The 13,693-nt window shown below is 38.5% G+C and overlaps 1 protein-coding gene across 3 annotated transcripts; it reads left to right on the plus strand.

The window, feature by feature from the left end:
• The first annotated feature begins 216 nt into the window (after window positions 1–216).
• Window positions 217–11,058, plus strand: mtdha (metadherin a). 3 transcript variants are annotated; one of them, XM_067612760.1, is made up of 11 exons: window positions 217–655; window positions 3,813–3,911; window positions 4,060–4,171; window positions 4,448–4,615; window positions 5,592–5,816; window positions 6,694–6,771; window positions 6,995–7,066; window positions 7,348–7,475; window positions 7,823–7,933; window positions 8,071–8,164; window positions 8,377–11,058. In XM_067612760.1, exons 1-11 carry the CDS (start codon window positions 326–328, stop codon window positions 8,442–8,444), a joined length of 1,485 nt encoding a protein of 494 aa, XP_067468861.1. In that variant the 5' UTR covers window positions 217–325; the 3' UTR covers window positions 8,445–11,058. The 3 variants fall into 3 exon arrangements, with proteins under 3 accessions (XP_067468861.1, XP_067468860.1, XP_067468859.1); XM_067612759.1 differs by having other exon boundaries at window positions 3,816–3,911; window positions 6,691–6,771; XM_067612758.1 differs by having other exon boundaries at window positions 220–655; window positions 6,691–6,771.
• Window positions 11,059–13,693: the final 2,635 nt, after the last annotated feature.

A 13,693-nucleotide genomic window follows, 5' to 3' on the forward strand; every position in this document is an offset into this window, starting at 1 on the left:
ATGGTTTCTGTATGGTAATTAAATAGCATTAATGATGAAATATGTTGCATACAGCAGAGAGTCAACCGTATTCATTTAAAGTGTGTGTGACAAACTATAATATAACATGATTTGACTGTATGGTTAACATGTGGTTAAATCCCTGCATGTAGCTTTTATTGCTGATTTATAGAGCTGTAACATTAAGATCATTAACTGCGGATTGTAGTTTCACTGAGATTTCAACCGTCACATTAAATTAGCCACTCCTCCGTTTTAGCATACGGCGATGATAGCTAACAGCTAGCTACATTTTTTTTTCTTTTTTTTTTAGCTATTAGGAAAGATGGCAGGAGAGTTGCGAGGCTTTGCGCTGGAAAAAGCCGAGCTGCTTTCCAGTCGTTTGAAGGATCTCCTGTCCTCCGGAGAAGGGTATGTTAGGGCTCAATTTGGGGTAGATTTGGGTCTGAAGCCCGAGCTATACCCGACGTGGGTCGTCCTGACTACGGCCGCCGTGGGGCTGCTGTTGGCCGCCGTCTGCGGCGCTCTGCTCGTCGGGAAAAAGCGGGGATGCCCGGTCACCCAAGGCAGCGGTGAGCCCGCTAAGGCCCACTTCGCTAAAACTGCTAAACCAGAGGAACAAAAGAAGAGGAACAGAAAGAAAACGCTGGAAAAGGTATCGTTACTCTGAATCACGGTGGCTGAATTAAAAACAAAGACGTGAAGTTTTAACGGTTGTACTTCATGCTAAACGAAACTGTTCTCCTTGCTGTTAGCTTACTTACACATTAAACCCAGCATTATTTTATCTACAGAAGCAGTACAAATTAAACATATAGCTAATTAGCATCATCTTTATAGCCAACATTGTTTACACAACGTAAATTAAGCTATTCAGGGGCTTATTTATTCGACCCACTTATCAAAATGTCAAAAATAAACCTGTTAGCTAAAGATATGAGATGATAGTTATGGCGAGCAGTTAAAACATAAAACCTAGCCAATACTTTTAAAGATAATTAACGTTACCATCTAAAGCACTACATAATAGGGCTGAACGGTTTTGGGGGGAAATATCTAACTTAATAGTGATTTTTCTGACAGATGTTGCGATTTGATGTGCGATATAAGTCAAGCTTCAGTTTCATATTCGCTGTGTAATAGATTTAAAACATGTGATGGAGCATAACCACATGAAATACCATCAAAATATTAGCTGCTCTAAAATCTAATGTAAGGATGAGAACTTAAAGATATGAATTGCTTCCAACATGTAGGCTATTTATTACATTTTTAATTGGTATAGAACAATTATCACAAAAGCTATGACTGTTGAAAATAAAGTAATGATAATAATAAAAAAATAATTCCAATGAGAAAATAATAGGCTACCTTTCTGTAAACAATAGGTAGGTCATTCACTTATGGAACAGGAGTATCATCTAAATATTGCACAATCTGTGATCAATAGAACATTATTTACTGATATCCAGCATTTAGCTTATAAACTGACAAACCACAGAATAATTATCAAAGAAGAAATCACTATATATAATAATAGAAATGGGAATCTAAATGTTGTAAGTCCAACTAAAACATTTATTTGCTAATAACCAGCATTTAACTTTTGACCAATTTTCTTTTTTCACAAAGGCTGCCAGTACAGGATAAAGTGCTGAAAAAATAAAATCTTAAAATTACTCCAAGCAACAGAAGCCTTGCATAATACTTGCTTCCCAGACATCTCTATTTCTCAACACTCATTATTCACTCTTTGCAGATTTTTTTATCGAGGAAACCAACATGTCAACCTTTGCTGGTTTCAGACAGGAACACTGACACGTGACTGCATTGCCTCCAGCACTAAACATTCTCTCTGATGGCAAACTGGTGGCTGGTATGCAGAGGAATTTGTGAGCCAGTTTGCTCGGTATCGGAAAGTTAACATTGTGTACCTTCCACCAGGCCAGTTGATCTTCCTCTCCATCAATGGTAGGAGTCATCAGGTAGCTGTTTAGCTCAGTTTCCGTGGCGTCCTCCAACTGCTCAGCAGATGAAGCAGGGGGCACAGCACTGCTATTGAAGAAGCTGCCCAATGACCGCTTTCCCTTCTTCACAGTGGATGACTCTGCCCCTGCTACACTTTGTGGCACGGCATCTGCGGTGCTGACACAAACCCTCTTCTTCTGCAACACAGAGACAAGAGCTGTTAAGTCATGCAATGTGATTTTATGTAAACAATTAAGATTGCCAATCAATTTAATCAAAATACAATAACTTATATTTTATGTGGCATCTTGTTCTGCACAGAAAAACAAGACAAGTTACCTTCCTTGCCACCTGTTCCATCTCAGTCTTCACGCTTGCTTCGATGTCTGGGACATTGTCTGCGCTTATGTAGTTAATCTTGAATCTTGGATCAAGGAACAAAGTGATGTCCAGAAGCTCCTGTGTGGCTGGTTCACTGTATTTATCCTCCATGTAGCCAAGTGTTCTTGACTTTATTGCCTTGGTAAGGTCGGTGTCCTTGTCGTTTTCAGCCAGTAGGTGCAGAACTGGCTTCAGATATGACACGCTTACATACGCTTCACTAGAGAGGACACCTGTAAACTCCTGGAGAGGACGGAGGGCGTTGTTGTTTGATTCAAGGACCTGTGTCCCGCCAAGTGGGGACTAGGTGACGTGTCTTCCTTAGACGAGACCTTGCTCTGCTCCAACACCCTCCCAGTCATCCTCTGTCTTGAGCCCCATCTTGTTGGACACTCTGTAATCAACGAGTGCTCCGATAGATTAAATTCGCTCAGTGTGGTCTTCTTTTTTCAACTGTGCGAGAAACGGCCAGCCATAAAGTCCTGCTGCCTGATTTACTCTTGTGTCATCTTTCACAGCATTTTCTGCAAAAGAAAAAAAAATCATGAACCAAAACATTAAATGTGTAAAGTACAGTAATGCATTTTTCAGACTGTAATACAATAACAAGCAATACAATCAACAATAATAAGTAAAGCAAATAAATAGCAAAGCAGGTTGTTATTATTAATAATTGTAATAATAATACATTAGATAGTAATAATTCATATGTATATATAACTTATACAAACAATGCATCTCAAAGTGCTTTCAAATAATAATATCTAAAAGACAAAAGTGCAAAAACAACACTGAAGACAACAAGCAAACATAACTGAACACACACACAGACAGAGAGAGAGGCCTGTGGCCAAAACACTGAAACCTGGTTCATTGATTTAGTTCCACAGCTCTGATAATGTTTGATCCGTTATCAGTGGTGATGCACGTCTGGCCTTCTTCTTTCAGACATCAGCTATACAAACACTCTCTTGATCGCAGCCTTTGCAATTTGCTAATCACATTGTTTCAAATCGCAATTTTGATTTGAAAACGATTAATTGTTCAGCCATATTAGCTAACTGCTAATTGTGTTTATAACATTTAAAACGCATTATGTTTCACACATGTGTGAACAACGTTATCTTTCATAAAGCTTGTTATTCAGACAGCACTTTATATTCCAGAAACTAGTCCAGTACCAGTCAACACACAGTCAAAACTGTTTGTAATCAGATGTTACCAATAATGTAAAGATTATCAACCTCCAAATAAAGTGTAGACACAATAAATTATAGTTTTAGAAATGAAAAATATGTTCCCTTAAAAACAAAAACTCATGTTCATGTATCAGCTTGATGGTACTTCATCTGTAAAATATATATTAAAGATTCATGTTGAAATTAAAAGTTATCTAGATTATTCATCTTTTTCTTTTAAATGGTGAACTGAGTTTATAACTTGTTGTTTGCTCTGTCTGGCAGAAGACTCAATCCAATGGACAACCAGTGACTGTGGCTCAAGAGGAAAATAAAGTCACTGAGGTGGTTTCCAAATTGTCCCCAAAGATCAAAACTGAGAAGGTATGTTTAAGAAGCTTCTGTCAAAATGAAGTGCACCCAAAACTGTTTATTTGGGGGGCAAAGCTCAAATGTGTTGTTAGTGAACTTTTATCCTACTTTTTATAACCCTAACTATACCTTAGTATAACCTATTTCTGTCTGTCCGCAGGTGCGTGAGGTACAGGCACCAGTGCAGGTGAAAAAGAACAAGAAGAAAACCAAGGCAGATGTGAAACCGGCCCAGAATGTGTCTACAAATGATGGGAAGGAACCTGACGATGGTAACACTCTATTGCCACAGGGGAAATTTCACAATAACTTCTCGTTTTCAAACTGACTACTATGTGCCCATTGTGGTTTCACTACGACCTACTTAACCCCTCCAGTTTTTGTGAGATTTACACATATTATTCAGCTTTTCCTGTTGTAGCCGGCCTCTTCGTTAAATAATCAACCAAATTTCACCCACCATCGACCATCTAGAATACTTCTTTATAATTGCTTTGCATATACGGAGTAACCTAATTGTTTGATGTTGTTTTATTTGTGTTCACCAGGTGCGTGGGAGACCAAAGTCAGTAACCGAGAAAAGAGGCAGCAGCGCAGGAAGGACAAGGGCCCTGAGGACTCTGGTAGCTCAGGACTGGTGGAAGCCACCAAGACCCGTGGGGAGTCACCTGCGGCCACAGCACCCACCAACACTAAGAAGAACAGAGGAAACCATGGTATTCACCTAGCAGATGTTAGAATATAGCTATTGGGTATCACTTTCACAACCAGAGAAGTACTCCAACTCTTTGGGCCCTTTCACACCTACCTCGTTTGGTCTGGACTTTAGGACTTTTCAGTTTGATCTGGACCAATATTACAAGTGTGAAACCTCCCCCAGACCACGGTCCGGACCAAACAGCCGAACCTTGGTGCGACGAAATTGAACCATGGTTCAGTTTATTTCTAGTGTGAAAACATTTTTTGGATGGTTTGGATTTTTGGACCAATTACAGGAAGTTCTGGCAGGCTATCATCACGGAAAAAGAAAGAAATGAGCCGCGGTAGCACATGTGGAGAGCAGGAGACCAAGTTTTTAATTGAAATATGGACCGACGATGTTATAAAAAATAAACTGGAAAAAACTCATAAAAATGCTGACACTTTCACATATTTTGGGAGAGGATGAGAGAGAGAGGATGGGAGAGCAATGCCACCTGAAGATAAAGAAACTGTAGTATATATAGTATAATAATATAACATTTTTACATTAATTCAAACGATGACATAAGGCTGCCCACCAAATTGACAACACACTTACAACAGACTTACGCCTGTCTACAAACCAATCAAGTATAGGGGACGCAGCCCATGCGGGTGATGACGAAGGTATGTCACATGAACTTCTTTAGTGTGCTCACATAATTGTAATGTGAAACCAAACTAACCAGATCAAATGTATACAGTGGAACAAAAACATGAACCTTGGTTCGGACTTTCAGGTGTGAAAAGGCCCTCAGTTAGACCCATCAGTGATGGAAATATAGTTTAATTTAAAAAGCCTAAACACTCTATTATGTTATTATGTTATTATGTGATGAACATACATTGTTATCACAACCTTCATGTGAACAGTTAGTTTAGTGCCAAACAGTAGTGATCTAGTAATAGTTCATGGTACTCAAGCATATTTTCCCCCACTCCTTGTTTCAGAGTCCCTGCATTCAAGAGAAGCTGGCAAAGGGGAGGCAGCTGGTGGCTCAGTGGCCTCCAGCTGGAGAGAGGAGCCTTCAGTCAACGGCGGACGGTGGACCGAGATTTCCTTGAAGATCCCGGGTCAGATGGGTACCATGGAGGGGACTAAGTGGAGTGCCATCCACACAAATCCACATTACAGGACCCAACCTGAACCCCAGTCCTGGGCGCAGGAGACTCAAGGTAGCACCTAGACCTGTGTAGACCTTTTCCACCACAAATATAAATATTGATAGTGGCGTGAAACACAGCAGAATCTACAATGCAGTCTTTAAATATTAAAACAGTGAGGTTTTAATTGTTTTTGGCTCTACTCAGCACGTTAGATTTGATATGAAACAGTTGAAACAGTGACTATGAGCTTTCAGCTCTAAAGATGTTCACATCCATATTAGATGAACGCTGTAGGACTCGTCCTTTCTGTATTAGGGGGACTGAACAATCTCACTTTTAAATGTATTTAAATTATCTCAATGTGATCAAAGCTTTCGTTACTATCTCAGCATTTCCCACAGTGCTATAAAGTCAAAAAAGGCTATGTTAGGCTAATCCTAACAACACAAAAACACAAACACTGCCATTTTGAAGACCAAAAGATCCACAATTAGATTATTCTTTGAGTTTAATTTCACTCAGGTTATAATAATTTTGAGCCCTCTACTGGGCAGAAGTGGTATTGCTAGTAAAATGAAAACTGAGTGGGAGTTTTACTGATGCATTGTGAAAACTTTACTCTTAGAGGCTTTGTCAACAGGTGGGTAAATCATTTAGAATCCAAATTCAAACTAACCACTAGCCACAGCAAAAAACCCCTAAAGAAAAATACTTTTATAAGAAGAGGGTTTGTTTTCTGCAGTGACCTTTGTCATCTTTGTGGCTGTGATTGACTGTAAGCAAAACACAATGCAACACTCATATTTGACACAATGAAATTCTGACTAAGCAGAATCTTTTATAAAATCAAATTTAAGCTTTGTGTTCACTGTGATTTTTTGTTTGTTTACCGGAACAGCATTCTAACAAAATAATAATCTGTCTTTCTGTATGATCTCTTCAGCAGCGTGGAGTGGTATCAATGGCCGAAATAAAACTGACCTCAACCCCGTGTCGTTCTCCATGCTGGGACTTAACACCACAGGTTGTTACAGTGATTAACTATCAGCTTTATCTCCCAGTCATAAACCAGACTTACTTCCCATATCTGTAATCCAAATCTTACCTAGTTTTTCGCTTCAATTTAAAAGCTACCATTATTTTGTATATATATATATATATATATATATATATATATATATATAAATCATGGCCAGTTTACAGTTTTCACCTCCCTCATTCTCTTATTTACCTTCTGTCTCTCTTAGATTCAGTATCAAATTCAATTGGGCTGCAGTGGGCGAGACACCCTGAAGTTGACGAAGCATGGTCTGGATTCAGTGAGTATTTCAGCAACCCCTTCAGCATACCAATAAAGTTCTTCTTTTTGTTCCTCTTCTTCTTCTCCTTCTTCTCCTTCTCCCACACCCTCTCCAATAACTCCAGATTGGGGAAAAAATGTAAAAATGTTCAGTGATAATGCTGGGCACAGTGTCATCCTGAATCTTAACACATCTTAAAACTAAATACATGGCTTATTATACAAAAAGTATCCACTCAGAGAGATGCATATACATTTTTTTTGTATCTAACGACCATCCTTTTGATGTTAATTTTTAAGATGGAGTGGCAGCAGTGGACCCCAGCTCCGACTGGAATGCCCCATCAGAGCACTGGGGAAACTATGAAGAGCCTCCCGTGTTGGTGACACCAGCGCCTCCAGTGAAGGAGCAGCCCGCTCCCAGCAAGGTCTGACTGACACTCACATTCACTGCTTTATCTTCAGGGCCTCCACATGGCTATTTAAATCTGTTTTCTAAATTATCCCTATTATTAGGCATGGCCTGAAAATCTTGATAACGTGTGAAGTAGGCTTTTAAAATTCTGGATTTTACTGTGTCACATTGTTAAGGAAGCAAAACAAAAGCCAACATGTTAAATAGCCATATGATAAAAATCTGCAACAGATTGCCTTTGACCCTCTTTAGTGATTAGATGTATTGTCGTAGTGTCAATCCTGCCATGAATATCACTGTCACCAGAATTTAGTGTTCCTAATTTTCAAACAATCTGAATATCTGTTTTTGTTATCGCAGGTATCAGAGGATGAGAAGGACACTGAGGATCCTGCTGGGGGAGCAGCCAAATCCAAGAAGAGGAGAAGAAAGAAGAAGAAAACAGAAGAGGAGGCTGCATCTGAGGCTCAGGCAAGAAAAAAAAACCATCAAGCTGTCAGATTGCACAAAAGTGTAAAACATTTGTATTCATTTGTACATATTCACATCATATGAAAGTGTGTATTTTCCTTGTTCTGGTAATGTCATTGTATTTGTTTGATTTTTAGACGGTGAGCGCAGCGCCTCCCACTGTACCCAAACCCCAAGAGCTTCCTGTGCTGGCCTCCAAAAAGCAGAATCCCAACATTTCCTCCTCTCAGAGTAGGTTAAACTGTTCTGACTGAATCTGTGTCTACTCACAGTGAGGAAAAAAATGTTTAAAATGCATAATTAACTAGCTTCTAATAAATATTTAATCCCTCTCCTTTTTTATGCATTTCTTTAAAGCACATACTGTCATTTATATCCATATGTTCTGAAGGATTCAAACATAGATTTCTTATTTCCTATTTTTCTTTTTCATGTCCTTACAGAGAAGTCTGAGCAGATCGTGGAGCCTCCGAAGCCCTCCCAAAAGAAAAAGGTCCGAAGGGAAACATGAAGTCACATCACAGGTCTAATACACAACTTATGCAAATGATTGTTAAATGTGTCACATGCAATAATTACCAGGTACAGAGTTTCTTTCTAAGATACGTTAACAGTTTATCAGTTACCGAAATAAAACGAGAACAAGCAGTGGATATCACCTGCTTGACTAAATAAAATGATGAAATGTGGTCCTATGGACTTAAATCTTACCTAATTTGCACTATTTGCTACACTGCAAAAAAAGATTGGAGTTTCAGGAGAGGTGGAACTTGCAGTGGAGGTACATGTTTATGTTCATATTTTTAATGGCATCACAAGTGTTTTTTTTTCCCTCCAAGAGTGTATGTTTATCATTGTTAACCCAAAAATACAAAAACGGGTTTTCTTCATTTTTATTTTTTTGCTATAAGAAAATTTAATTTACACGAGAGGCGCTTGTTTTTTGTTGTTTTTTTTTGCTTCCCCCAAATGTTGCACTTTGTTTTGTTTGCAATGCTGCCGTCCTGATATGAATTAAATGTGTGAGAGCAAACTGCTTATGAGTGCTGATCTCAGATCAGTTTTAAAGGATAGGTTTGGATTTTTACAAGTCTATCTTAATACAACACTCACATACCATCTGTACACTCAGGCCATGAAGTGATACCTTGTTCTATGCAAAAATGCCTTCTGAACTTCAGCTAAGCTAGTGTGAGACAAACTGATGAGTATTTTTCCAAAGTAACTGTCTTTTTTGTTCCCTCATTGTGTTTCCTTGCTGAGCTGCGGCGGAGGGATACGTCCCGGTACTTGCATGTAGGTTTGTTGCTGGGACGAAACATGTGCAGTAACCTACATGCGACTGTCAAGACAAATATGTCAAACTGCCAAAGCCTCATTATAGTTTCGGTTGAAGTTCAGAATCCATTTTTGCATGTCACAGAGAGTACGCATCTTTTCCATTCGTACCATATTTCTTACAGCGTAGTCGCTCTATGAAGATATCATTACACAGCCTGTATGGATAAACTGTACCTATGACATATGAGTGTAAAACAGACTCAAACTTAACCTTTTCCCCTGAAATCTTTCCTTTGAGTACAAACACTCACATCATTGTTGACGGTGTAGTTTGCTCCTTTATGAGGAACGGCAGCTGTGGTCAGGTTGAAAAACATGTCAGCGACAGCAGGAAAAAAGTATCTTCTCCACAACCGCTCCTGCTGTGTAATCCACCTTCCTGCTTCCCATCTATACGATAGTATGTTCCAAACATTCATAGTTTTGCCAAAATATTGATATTCTACTATTTGAGCTTCAGAGCTTTAGAGATCGGGAAAGCAAGACACTGAAGCAGCATATTTAGCCATATTTTACTGAAACTATGATGATAGTTTGGGAGACATCGGGCATACAAATGGACAGCAGAACTTTTTATTTACTTTTGGATCAGATAAACGTGTTTTTTTCAAAGCTACATTTAGAATTTGGGCATAAAAAGCTGATCCTGGATTCATACTGGGGACTGGAGAGCATAGTAACTGATGTCAACCACCAGGAGGCACTGTAATGTGAAGTTAAGGAGCAGTGGGATTATCCCATAATGCAGTAGCACTATTGAGTATTGCCCTTCTACTTTTTATCTTTCTGAGTATGTTGATTTTTATCAGACTAGACTGTGCATTGATTTTTATGGTTCCTTCTGCACTCTACATGATTTTTTAAAAACCTTTTTCTTTCTTTTTTTTTGTGCTAGAAAAAGCCATGCCATTATGTACAGATTGTAAGGGCTTTTTCCAGTTTCTGTGATTGCACTGTGCAAAAGGCTGTATTGAGTTCCTTTTTGATGTAGATGAATTGTTTTTTCTACCTTTTTGCTGAATGTGAAATGTGTAACTCTTGCTTTGTTACTGACTTCCAGGATTTATGACGGGGAAAAAAAAAAAAAAAGTTTTTTTGACATAAATTGAGAATGAAGACGTACATAGCAGCTTTAAATCCACATTAAAGTTGGTTTAAAACAACACACAAACACACACACACAGTATATATAACAGGAATTTAATTGACTGAACATTTTTACAATTAATTCTATTGCCTTAACCTGTAGTTGTATAGAAAGTGCATTGACGACCTTTTTTATAATTTCCATCCAATTTGCAAGTTTTGATGTCAGAATTAATTTCATCTTGCATGACTTTGATAATAGTACTTGTGTACATGAAATGAAATGAACAATCTCTTGCTTTAACTGTTCGTACTTGGTCCTGGAGCACCACTCAGTGTATATACTGTAATAGGAGAATAATTGCAGTGTTTTCTGTGGGCATCCGGTTTAGTGGAAAATGAACAGGACCTTTGTCGGTCAGCTTAGCGCATCACAGTGTTGATCAGCTGGTGATGGTACATAGTTGTTGGTAGACCTGATAGATCATAAAGAACAAAATGAAATGTCGCCGTGGCAGCAGACGCCTTTCTCTTTTTTTTTTCTTCATTTAATTTTTACCGATGATTTAAGATGATTCAATCAATGTATTTATATACGTGTCATTAGCAAATGGTTTTGTGAATGATTTTCTTTGAGGAGATTCAAATGATATTTCTATGTTGAAAATGAAAAATAAATGAGAAATGCTTGATATCAACACGTCGAAGAACTAGTTATTCTTTCTTTTCTTCTTAAAGATTAAAGCATTGTCTTTAATTTTGCCTTAAAAGACAACTTTAGAGTCATTTCACCTGTTTAGAAAATAGTAAAAAAAAAAAAAAAGATGTGACAGCAACCAGAGTGACTTTTTGTTTGTAGCTTTTCCAGTAGTGATGAATGTTCCTAAATGAAACAAATAAAATAGTTAAAATATTTGAAAGGTGACACTAACTCTACCAACTTGAGCTTCTCAGGTGAGTCATATATACTAAATTAGGTCATTATCGTGAAGAAATACTGATAATTTCACCACTTTGAATCATGTTTTCATGTCAAAAATAACCATTCATTCACACACAAGCGATGCTATATGATAGTAAATGATAAAAAATGGGGCTTTTGCTCTGTCTGCTACCATGTTGTATTGGTTTTTGCAGCGAAAACTAATCCGAACTCTGTGATTAATACAATGTGGATTCACTATATGCTACAGTGAAAATCTGTGTCAGTCTCTGACAGACCCCCAGTTGCAATAAACCTCCTGAGGCCAAACCGCTGCCCCAGTCAATGTGGTGAGCCGGTCGCGTGGCACGTTTACAGAGCCTGACCTCCTTCGTCTCTCATCCCTCTCCATCCCTTATCTCCCAGTTCATTTAGGATTTACCCGTTTTTAATCCCTCGCAATCTTTGGCTCACTGTCCATTCACCTTCACTTCAAAGAGATACCACGTTTTTTTTTTTTTTTCATTCTTCCCTGCCAGTGCCAGGGGATTGTTGTGCTTATTTTTCTTGTTTGTGTGTATGAAAGGCAGATATATTAATAGTGAAGGTCACGCTCTAATGGATGGCGCTGCAGTTGCTCAAAGCCCTGCTATGAAAATCACTTGCTAATGCTGTTTAAAAAAAAAAAAAAAAAAAGATCCATGTAAAGTCCTTGTGTCTGAAACCCACAGGCAACAACAGTATGTGTGCTACATTGAGAAATAAAGTGGCAGAGTGTCCAAACATTATATAGCCAGACTAATAAATCTGTTCACCCAAACACTGACGCTGGGATTTATTGCAGGTCTGAGGAAAAAAGGATTAGGCTTTGTATTTCCGGTCATTATGTCAGAGTCCTCTGTGCACATACACAAATATATCTGTTTAATAGTACAAAATACCGTCACTGTGACTGTTATACGGGATGCTTTGAGGGCTAAGCGACACTAGTTGAGAAGAAATGGATGCCCATGTTGAGATTTTCCTCTGTAAATTGCGTTCCAGCATCTAAAGAGGTGGCAGTCTGGTCAGTATTAAGTCATGGCGGGAGAGGAAAATCTCCTAATGTGGTCCACCCACCAGAGCTTAGAGCTGTGGTCACTGGTCCATCTGTCAGGCTTGGTTTCAGGATGTTTGCCCAGAGAGAGAGAGAGACAGAGAGAGAGGGAAACTGGCATGAAATTAAGGTTTCAAAAACAAACAAACATACAACCACATCCATTTTTAGTGATTTAATTTAGTTTTTAGACTTTGTCTTCTTTCAAATCAAAAGAAAAAAAAACGCAATTGTCGTGACATCGTCTTATTATGTCTCAATATGGAGCAACTGCTGGTGTCAAGAATAAATCAAGTTATGTTATCTTGATAGTATTTGGGCAACCTGTTTCATTTTAACAAGTTGTTACTTGTTGCATGAAAAGTGTTCAAACAGCTGCATTGAAGCACAGCCAGATTAACCTGCTATAGGGGCCCCGGGGCAACAATGAGCTAGTTAACCCCCCCGTTCCTCCTCCTCTCTGTACTCCTATGTTGGATTGCCCCAGATTTTCTGTGTGTGGGCATATGATTAAACACAAATTAATTTAGGAATAAGTATCATGTAAGCACAATATAAGCTCAAATAATGAGGGTAATAAAACTAGATTATGATATAGGGCCCCTCTTCAAGACAGCGCCTCAAGATCAGCGCTCCAAAACAAAATTACAGTTAATCAAATGACCCCAGAGCAGTTGCTCACTTTTCCAGTTTGGTAATCCAGCCTTGAACTGGAGGCATGTAAAATGATTGCATTTACAGGCAAGGTTTTAAACATAAGTGCAGTGTTTAGTGACATGTGGCTTTTGCGCCTGTTTTAGTCTGACCACCAGAAACAACCAACCAACAACCAAAAATGTAATGTTTTCAGGGCATGTTCAAGACTGCATTAAAGGACAACTTCACAATTTTTCAAGTCAGGTGCCCATATTAACACTGAAAGAAGTTTTCCTCACTGTAATCATTCCTCCTGTTCATACTGGGTATTAAAATATCACTTTCAAATGTGTTTTCAATGTAAGCAATGGGGACCAAAATCCACAGTGTTTCCACAGTTGTTTTTGTTCAGTCTGAGTTAGTCATATCAAGTGGATATCTGCCACATTTACAGTCTTTAACATCAAATTCTCTCTTTGTGTTTCCCTGTTGAGCTGTGGTGGAAGTATACTGACAAAAAGAGGGACTTTGGCGCTAAAAAAAAGTAGATATCTACTTGATTTAACTCATTTGGATGGCTGAAGCTTCATATTAGCGTCAGATAAACCTTTAAATACATTTTTGCACAGAAGGACTGTGGATTTTGTCTTCCATCACTTGAAAGTGCATTATGAAGGGA

The sequence above is a fragment of the Thunnus thynnus genome, chromosome 15 (genome assembly GCF_963924715.1).
Source record: "Thunnus thynnus chromosome 15, fThuThy2.1, whole genome shotgun sequence".
NCBI lineage: Eukaryota > Metazoa > Chordata > Actinopteri > Scombriformes > Scombridae > Thunnus > Thunnus thynnus.

Coding starts and splice junctions, on each gene's coding strand:
- mtdha (XM_067612758.1), top strand. CDS start 326: ATGGCAGGAGAGTTGCGAGGCTTTGCGCTGGAAAAAGCCGAGCTGCTT. Junction 3,912..4,059: donor CAAAGATCAAAACTGAGAAG/GTATGTTTAAGA, acceptor GTCTGTCCGCAG/GTGCGTGAGGTACAGGCACC. Junction 5,817..6,690: donor CTGGGCGCAGGAGACTCAAG/GTAGCACCTAGA, acceptor TGATCTCTTCAG/CAGCGTGGAGTGGTATCAAT.